Raw genomic sequence first — 14,670 nt, 5'->3', positions numbered from 1 at the left:
CATGACTTTATATTCTATACTGTACATTATTTCTATTAAGTAACAAGACTTTTGTCTAAGCAAAGTCAGATCTTACTGTCCTAATTAAATTATTAAAAATCAAGGTATGATCATATTTTATTTAGGTAAAATAAGCGTAATGTGGAGGCCTTTGCCTTTTATATAAGCCACTTCTGATACCAAATGATCAACTCGACATACAGTTAATATTTGTTGCTCCTAAAACTTGGAGGATAGATGACAAGACTTTTGTCAGGTAGTTCATGTGTTAATAAATACATAAAAAAAGCCTGTAAATAAAGTTAAGATTCCAGTAAAAAATTTGACAAGAAAATACGATACAAGTTTGTCAGCTTAAAAAAATTCACTTTCAATTCAACGTTTCAAACGTTTGTGAAATTTGCGAAAAATTTCATTGTGAGAACTGCTTCCACACCATTGCTTTTTAGTATATTGTATGAACTGAACTGTTCCAGTGCTCATTTCTTATCATCTGAACTAATAGCCCAGTTTTCTTACATCTACAGCTCTATCTTGAAAATCAATAGACATACAGCCGGATTGCTGATGAAATACATGTTTAGCTCTGATTTTAGACCTATCCAACGATTTTCAAAGCATTTTAAGTCTCTTCAGTCTCTACTGGACCTGCGAGGCCTCACATTTGTGTAGCTAAAAGGAAACATTGATCATCAGTCCCAGCGATGGCAGCTGTGGCATTTTCCTGGCGTACGCAGACAGAAGACAGCTCAAAAATAGCCTGCATCCTCTGACTATGAGTCTAAATGATAGCTGCTGCCGGGCCAGGAACACAGTTTAGAGATAGTGGGAGGATTCTGCAGTAACAGCCTGAGGGACGTCACAGCTAAAGCGTCATCCGAGCCCTGTGTGCAGTCAGCCTTACAAAACGGCACAACATTGTGCAAACAAACGCTCCACACTATAACAGCTCACCTGTCAGCACGTAACCCCTGGCATCTTCTCTAAAATATCTTTCTTTTATTTCAGCAGCTCAGACTCCTGCCTGTTGGGGGTCGCAAACCTCTGCTCGCGCTCGACAGCTCAGGTTTGCGTTAATATTTGAGGATGCTGGAAAGAAGCAAATGCTACTGTGCAAATACATATACGCTCCGGGTTTAAAGGTCCCCTGAAGTGTCTTGAAATGTGCAGTGTGGTTCGACGTGTGATGTAACTTCGACAAAAACATGAAGACAGGAGGGTGAGGGAGATTTAAGATATCCCAGACACTTTGACGGCTTCACATATGGACAATACAAACACATCACGAAGTAAATGAGTGGGAAAACAATTTTTTTTCTATCCTTTGTTTATATTTGATCATTCTCCAGCACTTCTTTCTTTCCCTCCACGCAATCTCCTCTCCACTCAGCTAGAAATAGAAAGATTAGATTCAAGTATGAATGTTCGGTATCAATGGAAATAGCTTCATCCATTATGTTTTTTTTCCCAGGGTTCCCACTTTAAAGGGTCACGAAACACCAAAACACATTTTTTGAGATGTTGACAGTCATATATATGTCCCAGGTTGCTAGAAACACTACAAGGACACATATATTTAGCTAACATATGAAAATTGGTTGTTTTTGTGTTGTTCGTTCTTCTGGTTTATAAATAAATTGAGGCAACGTCATGGCGATCAGATCATTGTATAAATTCCAGCATGGAGATTGGCTGTCTGTACCGGCCGGTATAAGTGACGTCATTGAGTTTTCAGCACATCTGTTCATTAATTCATGAGAAAGACTTGGTTTGAACGCCCTCTATTGGGAATGAGATGCATCTTCATTAATATGCATGATATAGCTTCGAAGACTCTTTTTACCTGTTACAGTGTTCAGAAAGACGCCACGCTGTGTTGCCAACTGTAATTCAAACAAGTAGAAAAAGAAGAATTGTTTGGAGACAGTGTTACGTTTATAAATGTTTATAAATTTCCCTGCGATGAGAGCACAGCTCACATGTGGACCCACACATGTGGATTACAGTGGTCTGCTAACACGCGACAATAATATGTTTGCAAGGAATGTTCTTTGTTTATGAGTATTCAGATGGAAAAGTTAGTTAGTATCGTCAGTAGTATGTTTTCAGTTTTTAAAGACATACCTTAGTCAAAATTATTTAGTTACTAAGTTTACAGTAATATCACTACAATATTATGGACTAAAAATCCTCCACTTCCTCTCAGATACGCTGTATATGCTGCTCTCCGAATAACTGTCTATCTCCCCTGGGTCTGTGCTTGTGTTGCCGCTGTAAAAAAAATGCAAACCCTGCCCACGTTTGCCACTCGACACTCCCACCTAAACAAAGCTGGACTCACAAACTTTCCTGACTTTTTTCAAACTAGAGGTGCATGCGAAAAATATCTGCTAAGACAAGGGGTTAAGCCAAACATCAAATTCCACAGATCTTCCAAAGTTGTACTTATATATTAATAATATACTATTAAAATAAGATGTTAAATTACAACATCATTTTAAAATGGTTTAAATTTATCATAACAACTTAAATAGCCACTATGTACACTATGTAAATACACTACAAGAACAATGGATAACAATTGACTTCAAATTTTTAAAACAAATGAAGTACTTTCATGACAGTGTTTTCTGTCATCTAATTTGTCCCACTTAAAAGGTATCATTTTGAAGCCAAAGCTCTTAAAATGAAAATATTTCCTGACATGCTAGCTTTAGTTAACAGGTACGTTCTGGTGACTGCATTTGACTTAAGTGACTGCAAGTTGACAAGCGTGAAAGGAATAAAACTGAGCTAAAAATAGACTAACTATGACAATAGCTGTGAAACAACAAAAAAAGTTCTAAAAATATATTGATAAATGAAAACTACAATTTAAAGAAAAATCCCTGATATTCAAACTCAGACAAAAATATTAAATTTCCCTGACTTGCATTGTCTGAAATGGACCTTTTAACATTCCATGCTATTACAGAACCACTATAGGAAACCTGGATTTCATTTGAAATGTCTGAATGAGCGACTGGCATAACGTTCTCATTCACACAGAAACAGGCATTATAAAAAAGACTTGCAATTTTAGAGATCTTTAGGCCACTGCAGAGGGAATGCTCCCTGCCAGGATCCTCTAGCCAAATTACCTCCTTTTCTCCATAATAGGGTTTTGTTTGTATCACCACTTAAAGAGTTACTGAGCTAAGGCGCATCTCACTCGTGACTGCCACTTTCTTTAATAACAATGCTCAAGTCTAAGCATTACTCTCCTAAAAATACAGCATTCCGTGTAATTCATATGGGTCTGATACATTTAGTTTCACCTGATTAATTCAAATTCATTAATATATTTTTTTCTAATTCAGCATCAAGACAGTAAGCAGGAAAGTAACTAAATCAATTATTATAATTGCATAAATATATTCATTATAAAACAAGTTTAGTGCCATCAAACTAATCCATAACAAAATACTAAGCGAACCAAAGGTGGCAATTGTAAACTCTGTTAGGTAAGAGAAATGAGGGAGGAGGGCTATCTGAATCCATGTGCTGTGTACAGTGGAATTAAAAGCTGCTCAATCATGCACAAGAGTTTAATGCTGTTTTATTAAAGTAATGGGGAATGGCTGACATTAATGGAAGAAATTGCCCATCATGTTCATTCATGACTCGTTTAACATGCAAGCCTGTCCCCAAGAAGAAGACTCATTATGTTTTCTGACTCATTGTCTGCCCCCTGTGGTGAGGATGAAGGACTGCACACTAATAGTTTACTAATTAGCTACACTAAAAGACAAACACGGCGTAAAGTCTAGCTATTAACGATTTATCAAAAGCCATGTGTAGTTATGATAAAATACACATGAATAAGTGCTTCAGTGGAACATTTTGAACATAAACAATGAAGTGTAAAATCTGAAACTTCGCTCCACTCCACTTCAAAGACTTTGCGCAGTAGCCCAAAGGCAGCAGTGCAGCGTGAGATAAGGACCTGCTGTGTAGCAGGCAGATGGTGCTGCTCTGTTCGTCTGAGCACACAGTGGTGTTAAGAAGGGGATGAGGGGAAGGTATTTGCCCTCTCAATGTCAGCCCGGACAGCTCCCTCAATTAGCTATCTCGTAATTCGTCTGCCCGGGTCTCCATGGCGAGGACATCTGGAAGGTCCTAATCTGAACGGAGGACGACTGGACACAGTGCTGTACCTACCGCTCAGCGGTAAAAGATCATTCAGTCAAACTCATTCAGTCGATCCAAACTTGTATGACCTACTTTCTATAGCAGAACAATTATTTGAAAGTTGTATTGAAAAGTATTGTTTTAGATAAATAGACACAACATTATCAAAAATATAATTGCATGTTTAAATGACATGAGGGTCTGTAAATGATGATATAATTTGAGTTTTGGTTGAACTATCCATTTAACTAACAGATAAACCTTTGACTTGTACAATCACACCGGTGTGATCAGTCTTGGCTGGTTCCTGAAGCGTACGATCAAAGAGGTGTAATTAGAAGGTTAGTGCATGAGGTTTGTAATTTGCATAATACAGACCTAAACGTATAAAAATTTCATGCATAAATTTGAGAGTACACATGTATAGTGAATAAGGGCGTACTCACACTATGCAATCCAAACCGTGCCCAGGCCTGTTTCCCAGATCGTTTAAGAAGTGTGAGAGCTCTGAATCGGGCTCAGTCACGGTTCAGTTGGCCGGCCCTGGCCCGGTTGGAAGAGGTGTGCCAAGCACAGATCACTTGGGCTTTGGCGCAAGTGTGAGTGTAAAGCGCGCCTGAGCCCAAAATTGAAGATGAGACGTGACTTTAAGGGACTGTTATATATTGATTTATTAATCGTTCTTACTGTTTAATGAACGCAAACTGTAATAGATTATTAAAGACACAAACCCGTCACTGCACCACAGCTGCACCTTCAGCAAACCTCCTAATTCCTACAGCACAAGGACTTTACGATTGTTTATGAACGTCAAAAGTGGCTTCATGTCGGTTTTGACTTAGTGATTAACAATGTGTTCTAGAGAAACATGTATTGTTTTCTGACTCATCTCTGCCCCCTGTAGTGAGGATGAATTATGTCTCTTGTTTACTGTTCTTTTGTTGTTGTTTTGATTCCACTGATTTTCATTATTTTGAGTATGACTTAGGAGTTCTTAGTCCATACAATGTCCTTACAATTTCTGTCCAAGTCAGTGAAGTTCAGTAGATTCGACTAACTTTCATTATATGGATGAAAAAACAAAAAACATCAGGATTGGAAAGTACTGAGTGTACGTAAATGATGATATAATTTTTATTTTGGATGAAAAATCCCTTTAACTAATGACCAATGTGCTAATTAGGATCATTGTAGCCAACTCATATTCATCATGGCTTAATTTTGGTGTTATTCACACATCAATCCCTTGTTTCTTTTACATAATGCAAAATATGGGTTGCAAAAAGCAATGACGCAAATTCTGCTGGTGTCAAGAACACACCAGCTTTGACCCACTCAAATGCATAGCGGTTCTCTCTCTCTCAAATCAATGTCAGGCATAGATAGAAGGTCAGGTCAAGTCTGTCACATCTCTCGCCAGAGTTGCCCCAGCCAAAGCATCCCTTCTGAGCTTTGTCAGCATGGGAAGCTTAAACAAATGGCAGCTATCAACTCTACAGCCAAAACACTGCCGCCTCTGGCTGGCAGGTGCAGTCCATGTGGAGAAACACACCATTCTTTATTATCAACTTAATGCAACTTTCGGCAGCAGGCTTCAGAGATATAGTGGACTGTTATATATCCTGTATATACACATGACATATACTGTACTTTGCTCTAAACTGAGGACATCAAATATACACCTTGAAACCACATGAGAATAAAATTAGCTTCACATATTAAAATCACATTTGAAATGCACATTTAAAAAATAGATGTTTAAAAGTGATTTTAACATTTGGTTTTAACGTGTGTAGCTTGTGTGATTTTTCTGTAAGGACCTTTCAAAAATACTGAAAATGTCTTTTCATCTTGCAAAGAAATTAATGTATCTACAGAATTGCAAACCCACACATGAACAAATAACAAGGGCTATGAAAAATGCACAAACACCTCTGTTAAAATTTCTGAAATGTTTCATGAGATATTGAAGCTTAAAAATAAATATCACTGTCAGTCAAGCAAGCCATCATTAGGCTGAAAAAACAAAACAAACCCATCAGAAAGATGGCAAAAACATTAGGTGTGGCCAAAACAACTGTTTAGAACATTCTTAAAAAGAAAAAATGCACCAGTGAGCTCAGCAACACCAAAAGACTCAGAAGGCCACGGAAACAACTGTGGTGGATGACTGAAGAATTCTTTCCCTGGTGAAGAAAACACCCTTCACAACAGTTGGCCAGATCAAGAACACACTCCAGGAGGTAGGTGTACTGTATGTGTGTCAGAGTCAACAATTAAGAGAAGACTTAACCACAAGATGTAAACCATTGGTGAGCCTAAAAAACAGGAAGGCCAGATTAGAGTTCTAGTCTTCACAGTGCTGGAACAACACCATATGGACAGATCAACTTGTACCAGAGTGATGGGAAAAGAAGAGTATGGAGAAGGAAAGGAACTGCTCATGATCCTAAGCAGTGAAGTATGGGCACGTTTGGCTGTCAATGGAACTGTTTCTCTTGTATTTATTGATGATGTGACTGCTGACAAAAACAGCAGGATTAATTATTAAGTGTTTCAGGCAATATTTTCTGCTCATATTAAGTCAAATACATCACAACTCATTGGACCGTGCTTCACAGTGCAGATGGAGAATGACCGAAAGCATACTGAAGAAGCAACCAAAGAGTTTTTGAAGGAAAAGAAGTGAAATGTTATGCAATGGCCAAGTCAATTACCTGACCTGAATCCGATTGAGCTTGCATTTCACTTGCAAAACTGAAAGGAAAATGCCTCAAGAACAAGCAGGAACTGAATACAGTTGCTGTAGAGGCCTGGCAGAGCACCACCAGGAATGAAACCCAGCGTCTGGTGATGTCTATACATTCCAGATTCAGACTGTAATTGACTGCAAAGGATTTGCAACTAAGTATTAAAAAGGGAAAGTTTGATTTATGATAATTATTCTGTTTAATTACTTTTGGACCCTTAACAAGTGGGAGCCACATATACAAACTTTTGTAATTCCTACAGCGTTCACCTGACTTGGATGTAAATACCCACAAATTAAAGCTGACACTCGTTCAAATCCATTCTGTTGGTGAATAGAGCCAAAAAATTTTAAATTGTGTCTATGTCCAAATATTTATGGACCTACCTTTATAAACAGTATACCTATTTAGACCACACCAATGACTGCTTAAAATCTCAACATAAACAAGGTCTGGATAATGTTTAAAGAGATGACACCAGATTGAACTGCCTGGTGTTTTGATCCATTCTAACACGAGCACCATGACAGTAACCAAAGCTGATACGTAAAGATGGCTGACTGTACTTCCACACAATTAAACCAGCCCACTAGCAACATGAGCACTAGCGTGACCTCCTAACGTTACCACAAAAGATTTCAAGGAACTTTTCACATTTCTTCAGTTTCCTCCTCCTCAGCCAGCTGTCTCCTCTCCATAGATGCACTGAGGCTGGTGGCCATATGCTGGCTCTCTGACTTGCCGCAGGCTTTGGGATAACAGTAGGAGCACAAGAGGAAAACAGCACTCGAATCTGCATTACTAGTGCAGATAGAGACTGTCTAACACAGTCAAAACAGCACAGAATGTAGTATACAGAATGGATGCAACTTGCAATGAAGGATTACAACATCAAACAGCTCTCAGAGCATCCTGATTATTAAAATTCAGCATGTCAAACTTTGCAGCGTTGTGAATAATCTCGTTTAATGTTTTTACTGACAAATATTACATACTTGGGCTTTTCCAAACAAGTGCCAGTTGAAAATTTCATCAGAGATGCCTTCGAAAAAAAAAAAAAACCTGTTCACACTGACAGCAACCTGCAGCGACAACAAAGCTGCTTGATTTCCAGAAAGATTATTCTGTGATTATTTCTGTTTAAATTCAGCCACCAGTTTCCAGCGGCTCTCGGTTAAGCTTTAGTTTTCTTGTAGTGCACTGTCAGTAATGAATCTGTGAACATTTTGCCTGGACTATACTTTTTTCACATTTTGTTGCAACCTTGTGTTACAACTGAATAAGTATATTTATAAAATGTATCTGCTTGTTACGTCGTGTCATATGAAATAGAGCTGTAATCAGGCCTTAAAAGTTAGGTACGATAGGGCTTAAGCCTGACAGAATTCGCCTCGAGCCCGACAAGTACATTTTGATTGACAGCTTTTTAAAAGTCCAAACCCGTTTATATTGCAGGGCCGCCATTATAAAGAACCAAAGCGAGGCTGCGGTGGTAAGAAACCCGAAAGTATAGGACCAGCACTGTAAACACTGCAGTAACATGCTGTGGACTACACACCTCCAGCTGTTGCCGATATTTCAAAATGCAGAAATGGTGTAAACATCACTTTAATATCATTTAGTAACTTTAAATGAAACAATTAAGAGCAATTTAGCATTAAACAACATCACAATCTCTGTAAGAGTAATATGCTCGTGTCCTCCTAGGCTTCAGTTCATGGCAGCAGGTAAACACCGTGGGGACGCTTTCCTGCTTCAGCCTATGTAACACGGTGAGCGATAAAATATTTTTCAAGAATGAGTCGTTTATATGTGTTTTAGCACTATTTATTCATAACAAACGTATAGGCCACTTAGAAATTTGAACATAGAAATAAAATCAGTCCTCTGGGGTCGTGTCGGGTTCGGGCAAAGATCTTCAGCTCTAGTATGAAATACTGTTTCCAGGTCTAAGACACTACTCATTTGAATTGAGAATATATTCGTTTATGACCGTTTATGACTTAGAAATTAGAAACCAATAAGTTATTAGTTATTTTGTGTGAATTGCCTCTTCTTGTTGAAATGCAAAATTCCTCATTAATTGCCTGCTCAATTTAAATGTTATTTAGTCATTGCCATACTGACAGTTACTTATATCTTACTAGTTAATTTGCAAGATATATTATTCAGCTTAAAGTGCATAAATTATTAAAATAATTGGGCAAGTTAAGTTAAAAAAAATTCTTAAATAACATTGACCTCAAATATTTATTTTTAAAAATGGACTACAGGGAGTATAGATGTAAATTAGCTTTATAGCTAACTCTGGCACAACATGTCATGTTGTCCCTCTACAAATAAACAAACAAATAAATAAGTAAGTTAGTAAATAAAAAATAAATGATTAAATAAATAAACAGGTAAGTAAATAAATAAATAAGTAAATAAATGTAAAAACTGCTTTTATTCTACAAAAACTAAATGAAATAAGATCTCCAGATGAAAAAATACAATAGGAAATACTGTCCAAAAAATCCTTGCCCTTCTAATAATCACTTTTGAAATATTTGAAAAAGAATAAAAACTTCATAGGAGGGATAATATTTTTGATATCTCTTAAAGCTACCAAAACATTAGGCCATCCAATGCAAACTCTTGCTATCTGGCAACACATTACTGAGCTTTACAATCACATTCTAACTAGCACAAATAATGTAAAAAACAGGCTTCACCAGTGGGTTTCTTTCAATAGTTATCACAAGCTTTGTGTTTCGAGACACTGTGGACATATTTTTTTAAAAATATGAATATGTCAACAAAAAATTCTAATGCTAGGGGTGAAATCGTGATCACTGGGGTTTCAGATGAAAGAAAACCCCACAGCAAAAGTAGACACAGGTCACACTGAGTTTACACATCCTTCCCTGACATCCGGATGGTCACTTGAAAATCATGACTAGACTCATTTAAAAAATAAATATTTTCAAATCTGAGATGCTATGAAATGCCATTTTTTTTAAGATATTAAATTTCCCAACTTACATGTTCCTTATTAACATGATAGCCTACATCCAAGAGACATGCAATGATTTCTTCTTCTTCTGTACTGCACATTAAATCATTCAAATTCGCTCAGTCATTCAGTTCACCATTATCGCTGTTGTCGCCTCACGGTGCTAATAAAAAGCAAATCAGACGCATCCTGTTAGGGCCTCTGTGGATAAACATGTTGTGACCCACAGGAAAAAAAACAACAAAAAAAACCCAACAACAAATGAATATTGACTGTTTCTCTGGCAGCTTCCTTGATACACAATGGAGAGTTTTATATACTGGTATTGGCACATATATAGATGCATTGACAGACAGTGAAAAGAATAGAGAAAAAACACCGAAAGACAAAGAGACGGACAGAGCAACACCCTGAGACAAAAAAACTGAACAACAGACACACACAGACAGTCAGACTGGTAGAAATACAGACAATGTGAAACTGATAGATTGATAGATGGACAGATAAAGATAGATAGAGAGACAAAGAGACACACTTTAATTCATTCCCTGTCATTGACAAGATTCCTTGTGTGTACATATATGTAAATATATGTAAGTGCTGTATGTATGTAGTTGACTCTTCTTAAGCAGAAAAATATCACGTTTGCAGTAATTTAAGAAACATGCCAAGTGAACATGCTTTTACTTGAAATTTTTACTTTCCGTGCTGGAACGCTGTATCTGTTTTTGTCCCTTTAACTTGCCCAATGTCAGTTTAGCCAATTATATTTCAGCAACCTGTGTTGCCTTGGAGGAAAAACACCTATTTCATTCATTCATTCATTCATTCATTCATTCATTCATTCATTCATTCATTCAGAAAAGCTCTAAAAGCATGCATCCATGACCGAAATGCGACCTCTGGTGGACAGTAGCAGACTCCCAAATGAGAAGCAGATTCAGAATTCCACATGAGGTTATTAACTAGCAAATAATATAAATATTACGAGCGTAAACATTAGGTGAGCAGGTTGCATTGTAACCCTGTGTCCTAACAACTCGAAATGTGACAAGATTTGCAGCGATAAGCAATTTGGCTGACGAAACACGAAATTGAAATACAGCCATTCAAAATATACCATATAAAAATCAGTTTTTAATAATTTCATAAAAACAATACATGTTGGACTGCAGAAATAAACGATCTTTCATACACTCTAGCCTAAGTTAGACTCAGCTATGAGCACAAAAATACTTATCTTATAACGGGTTGTTGTTATTTATTATTTTTAACGGGTAGAAATATCACTTGTAAAATATGAACAATAACATATTAACAACACATACATTTTTAGAAAGGTTTTTATGTTTAATTACCAGTCAACAGGACCCAAAATATCCACACCATGGGCAGCTATTTGCCATGCTGGAAAAATCATTGATTTAAAAGATATAAACACAGCAAGATTTCTAAATATCAACAGGATATTTACACATCCCATCCATGCACTATATAAAATAATCTTCATCAATTTGTATGAAAAGCTTAGCAGTATTAATACATCAACTGATGTCTGTATGATATAGGTCTATCAGCTGCTGCAACATAGGTTGTATATATTTTTTATTTTTTGTATATTCGTTTTCATTTGGTTTATTCCATGCCTTAATATCTGGCAAATAATAGTTTACCTTCATTGTAATATTTAGTAGGTGTTTTTAAATAAAAAGGCAACGATAAATGATGTATATAAGTAAAATATAACATTTACAGGTCTATTTTGTTATAGAATCTAATTCAAATATTCAAATTCAAATCTAATTCAAATAATGTTACAGGAGATCGATGTGGAGATATGCTAACATTAGTTTTGTCCTCCTAATTATTATTTCAGACCCATAAAAACAAGTACTGCTAGATAGCGATCACCTATTTTCCCAGTCATGGCTAGGGGTGTATCAGCAATATATTAAAGCCAGATAAAGCCCGGACCTTACCGAATAAACAATGTTCCACCAGATTCTGTATTGCAGAAAGTATAGTTTACTGCAGAACGATTTTATCATGGTAAAATAACACAGAAATGGTATAATAACACTTCAATCTTCTCCCGAAGCTCAGACGGTCTGCTTTGAGAAACTGTCAATCACGATGACATGCCCCGTTTTTCTTACATTAAATTACTGGCTAAAAACATACTGTTTACAAAAATGAAGCTCTATACATATGTCAGCGTGATAACCAGTGCCTTAATTGACCAAAATCATCTTTCAGGAAATTTTATTGCAAGAGTAATACATTTTTTTATTCGGGCTCAAGACACAGAGGAGGCGGGCTTTATGACTTGTACTGCAGCCAGCCCCCAGAGGGCGATCTAACGGCCAGGACCTTCAACTCAAAAGGAGGCGTGAGACACACTTGTTACATTTGCACCGTTAATGCACTGAAAATGCAGCACTTTACAAAAAGTATTTTCTCTCAAAAATGTTATATTTCTCATGAAAACTATCTGCAATAAAGTGGCGATAAAACATGAACACATGAAGATAGAATAAAATGATTTTTTGTTTTAAAGTAGAGACTTGTTTATCTCTTTTTAAAAGTAGAACTTTAAGAAAATGTCCATGGGGAAAGACTTAAATTACAGAAAGAAAGAATGAAGGAAAGAAAGAAAGAAAGAAAGAAAGAAAGAAAGAAAGAAAGAAAGAAAGAAAGAAAGAAAGAAAGAAAGAAAGAAAGAAAGAAAGAAAGAAAGAAAGAAAGAAATAATGATGGAACAACCAATAAAACAACATAAGCAACAACAGAACAACTGACATCCAGACAGAATCACTGACAACCTGACAGTACAGCAGATGGATTAACAGACAAGTGGGTATACAGACAGAGAGACAGACCGGCATGCAAACTAGCAGAATGACAGGCAGACAGTAAGAAAGGCAAAAAGATGACAGACAGACAGATGTATAAATCGATAGATCAGACTGACCTGTGCTGCTCTGGATGGTTCTGACAGTAGTGGTGGTCCTTGGTGGGGAGGCCGGGAGCAAAGGGCTGTCGTCGTCCTGCGAGCAGCCCTGGTCAATGGCACGCACGTAACTGTGACTCCTCATGCGGAAACACCCAGGCATGGGCAGGTCCAGGGCGTCCACGGCATGAGACTCCATTTCATTAAACACACTCTCACACATGGCCTCGATCTGCCCGTTCACCTCCACCTCACTCACCTGCAGAATAGCAGAAGAAAAAGGAGGAACAGAGAAAAAGACAAGAAATCTGAATTAGAAAAGAGAGGAAAAACAAAGCTCAAGGGGAAAGAGTGGGTATTATTCATCCAATGAGTTTTAGGACCCACTTACCATGGGTTACATTAGTTCAACATTCTATACTTCAACTGAAATGGAGTATTAAGTAGGGGGAAAGCGGGGCTTTCTTTAAAACATCATTCCCACACAGCAAACTAATGGTTGGAGAGGGTATTAATATGCAGTTGTTATGGAAGCCCTCAGGTTTGCGTCAACAGAAGGACCACCACTTCACTTATGGAAGCAAATTGTCAGACTTTCATTGAAAATGACCAAAACAAACTTTTTTTTAAAGAGATTTAGCAATGTGAGCTAGTAAAATAAAAATAAAAAAGTAAGTCATGATTTCAAATGAACTTTAAAACAGCTAAAAAGCTCAACGAGTCAATGAACTTTCAAATAGAGTGCAGAAACAAAGTAGGAAGGGAAAATGAAGCAGGAGATTGCAGAGAAGTCATTAGGAGAAGGTGAGAAACACACAAGCAAAGGGCACGAGGAGGAAGAGTTAAAAAGGAAACATGGTAAGGCTTGAATGACAAGCTAAATGATGGCATAAGACACACAATATAGGAGGAAATCCTCAAGTGGGGTTTACTGACATGGGGGAAGATGGAGAGAGTGTGTGAGCATCAACATCTTCATTAGTGTTGATTGGAACAGAAACTGAGGGTGGATGAGAGTGGGAGATTAAAGAAGACGTGATAAGGTTGAACTGTGGAAAGTGGAGGACTGGGTATTTTGGACAAGCCAACAGCTCGACACTCTGCCCCGATCATTCATGAGGGATAAATGGGCATAGTCATTTTGTAAAGTGAAGGTCTTTTTTGGATGTTTTTTGCTTGAAGAAACACCAGAACTCTTTCAAATTGTCCATCTAGTTGACACTTCAATTATTATTTGGCTTTGGGATCAATTAAAAAAATACTTCCACATAAACAAAATAAAACAGTAAACCACTATCTTACAGACAGTAATACACTATGTTTCCATCCAAAGATACTCATCAAATGTTTGCAAAAAACTGTAATATTGTATAAATTATTTGCGAATAATGAATAGTTTCCCTCCAATGAGTCAAAGAGCACAAAATCATCACTTCCTGAAAAACTAGCACCAAATATCTAAAAGAAAAATGCTATTTGCTGTGGTAGGAGAAGCTGATTGAGTCTTTTTCTTATATAATAAATTACTTGTGCCTTGGAAGATGATGCTGACACTCAGTGAACGTGTGGTGGCTTTTGGAGATGCTCTTTGGAAGCACAGATCCTTAACATAGTTCTGGGAGGTAATAATACTGAACCACTGCGATGACCGACTTTGGTTAAGGCATTTAAGAATGACCAAAACAACACTTCAGATGTTTCACAATGTGGTTGGCCCACTGGTTTTGTAATGCTTTCCATTACTCTCCTTTTTTATCATCACTTGATCTCTTATAACACAATTATATGACTTTTTCAATGCACAT

The 14,670-nt window shown here is 37.1% G+C and overlaps 1 protein-coding gene across 2 annotated transcripts in view; it reads right to left on the bottom strand.

The window, feature by feature from the left end:
- Nucleotides 1-14,670, bottom strand: part of dlgap1a (discs, large (Drosophila) homolog-associated protein 1a) — an 86,151-nt gene that overhangs the window by 42,337 nt on the left and 29,144 nt on the right. For both annotated transcript variants that reach the window (XM_056476633.1, XM_056476642.1), the window contains exon 4: nt 12,887-13,124. In XM_056476633.1, coding sequence (XP_056332608.1) covers nt 12,887-13,124 — 238 coding nt within the window. The remainder of the gene's footprint in view (nt 1-12,886; nt 13,125-14,670) is intronic.

The sequence above is a fragment of the Danio aesculapii genome, chromosome 2 (assembly GCF_903798145.1).
Source record: "Danio aesculapii chromosome 2, fDanAes4.1, whole genome shotgun sequence".
In the NCBI taxonomy this organism is placed as follows: Eukaryota; Metazoa; Chordata; class Actinopteri; order Cypriniformes; family Danionidae; genus Danio; species Danio aesculapii.
The sequence above is the reverse complement of the archived record's forward strand: the minus strand, read 5'-3'. Positions and strand labels throughout refer to the sequence as shown.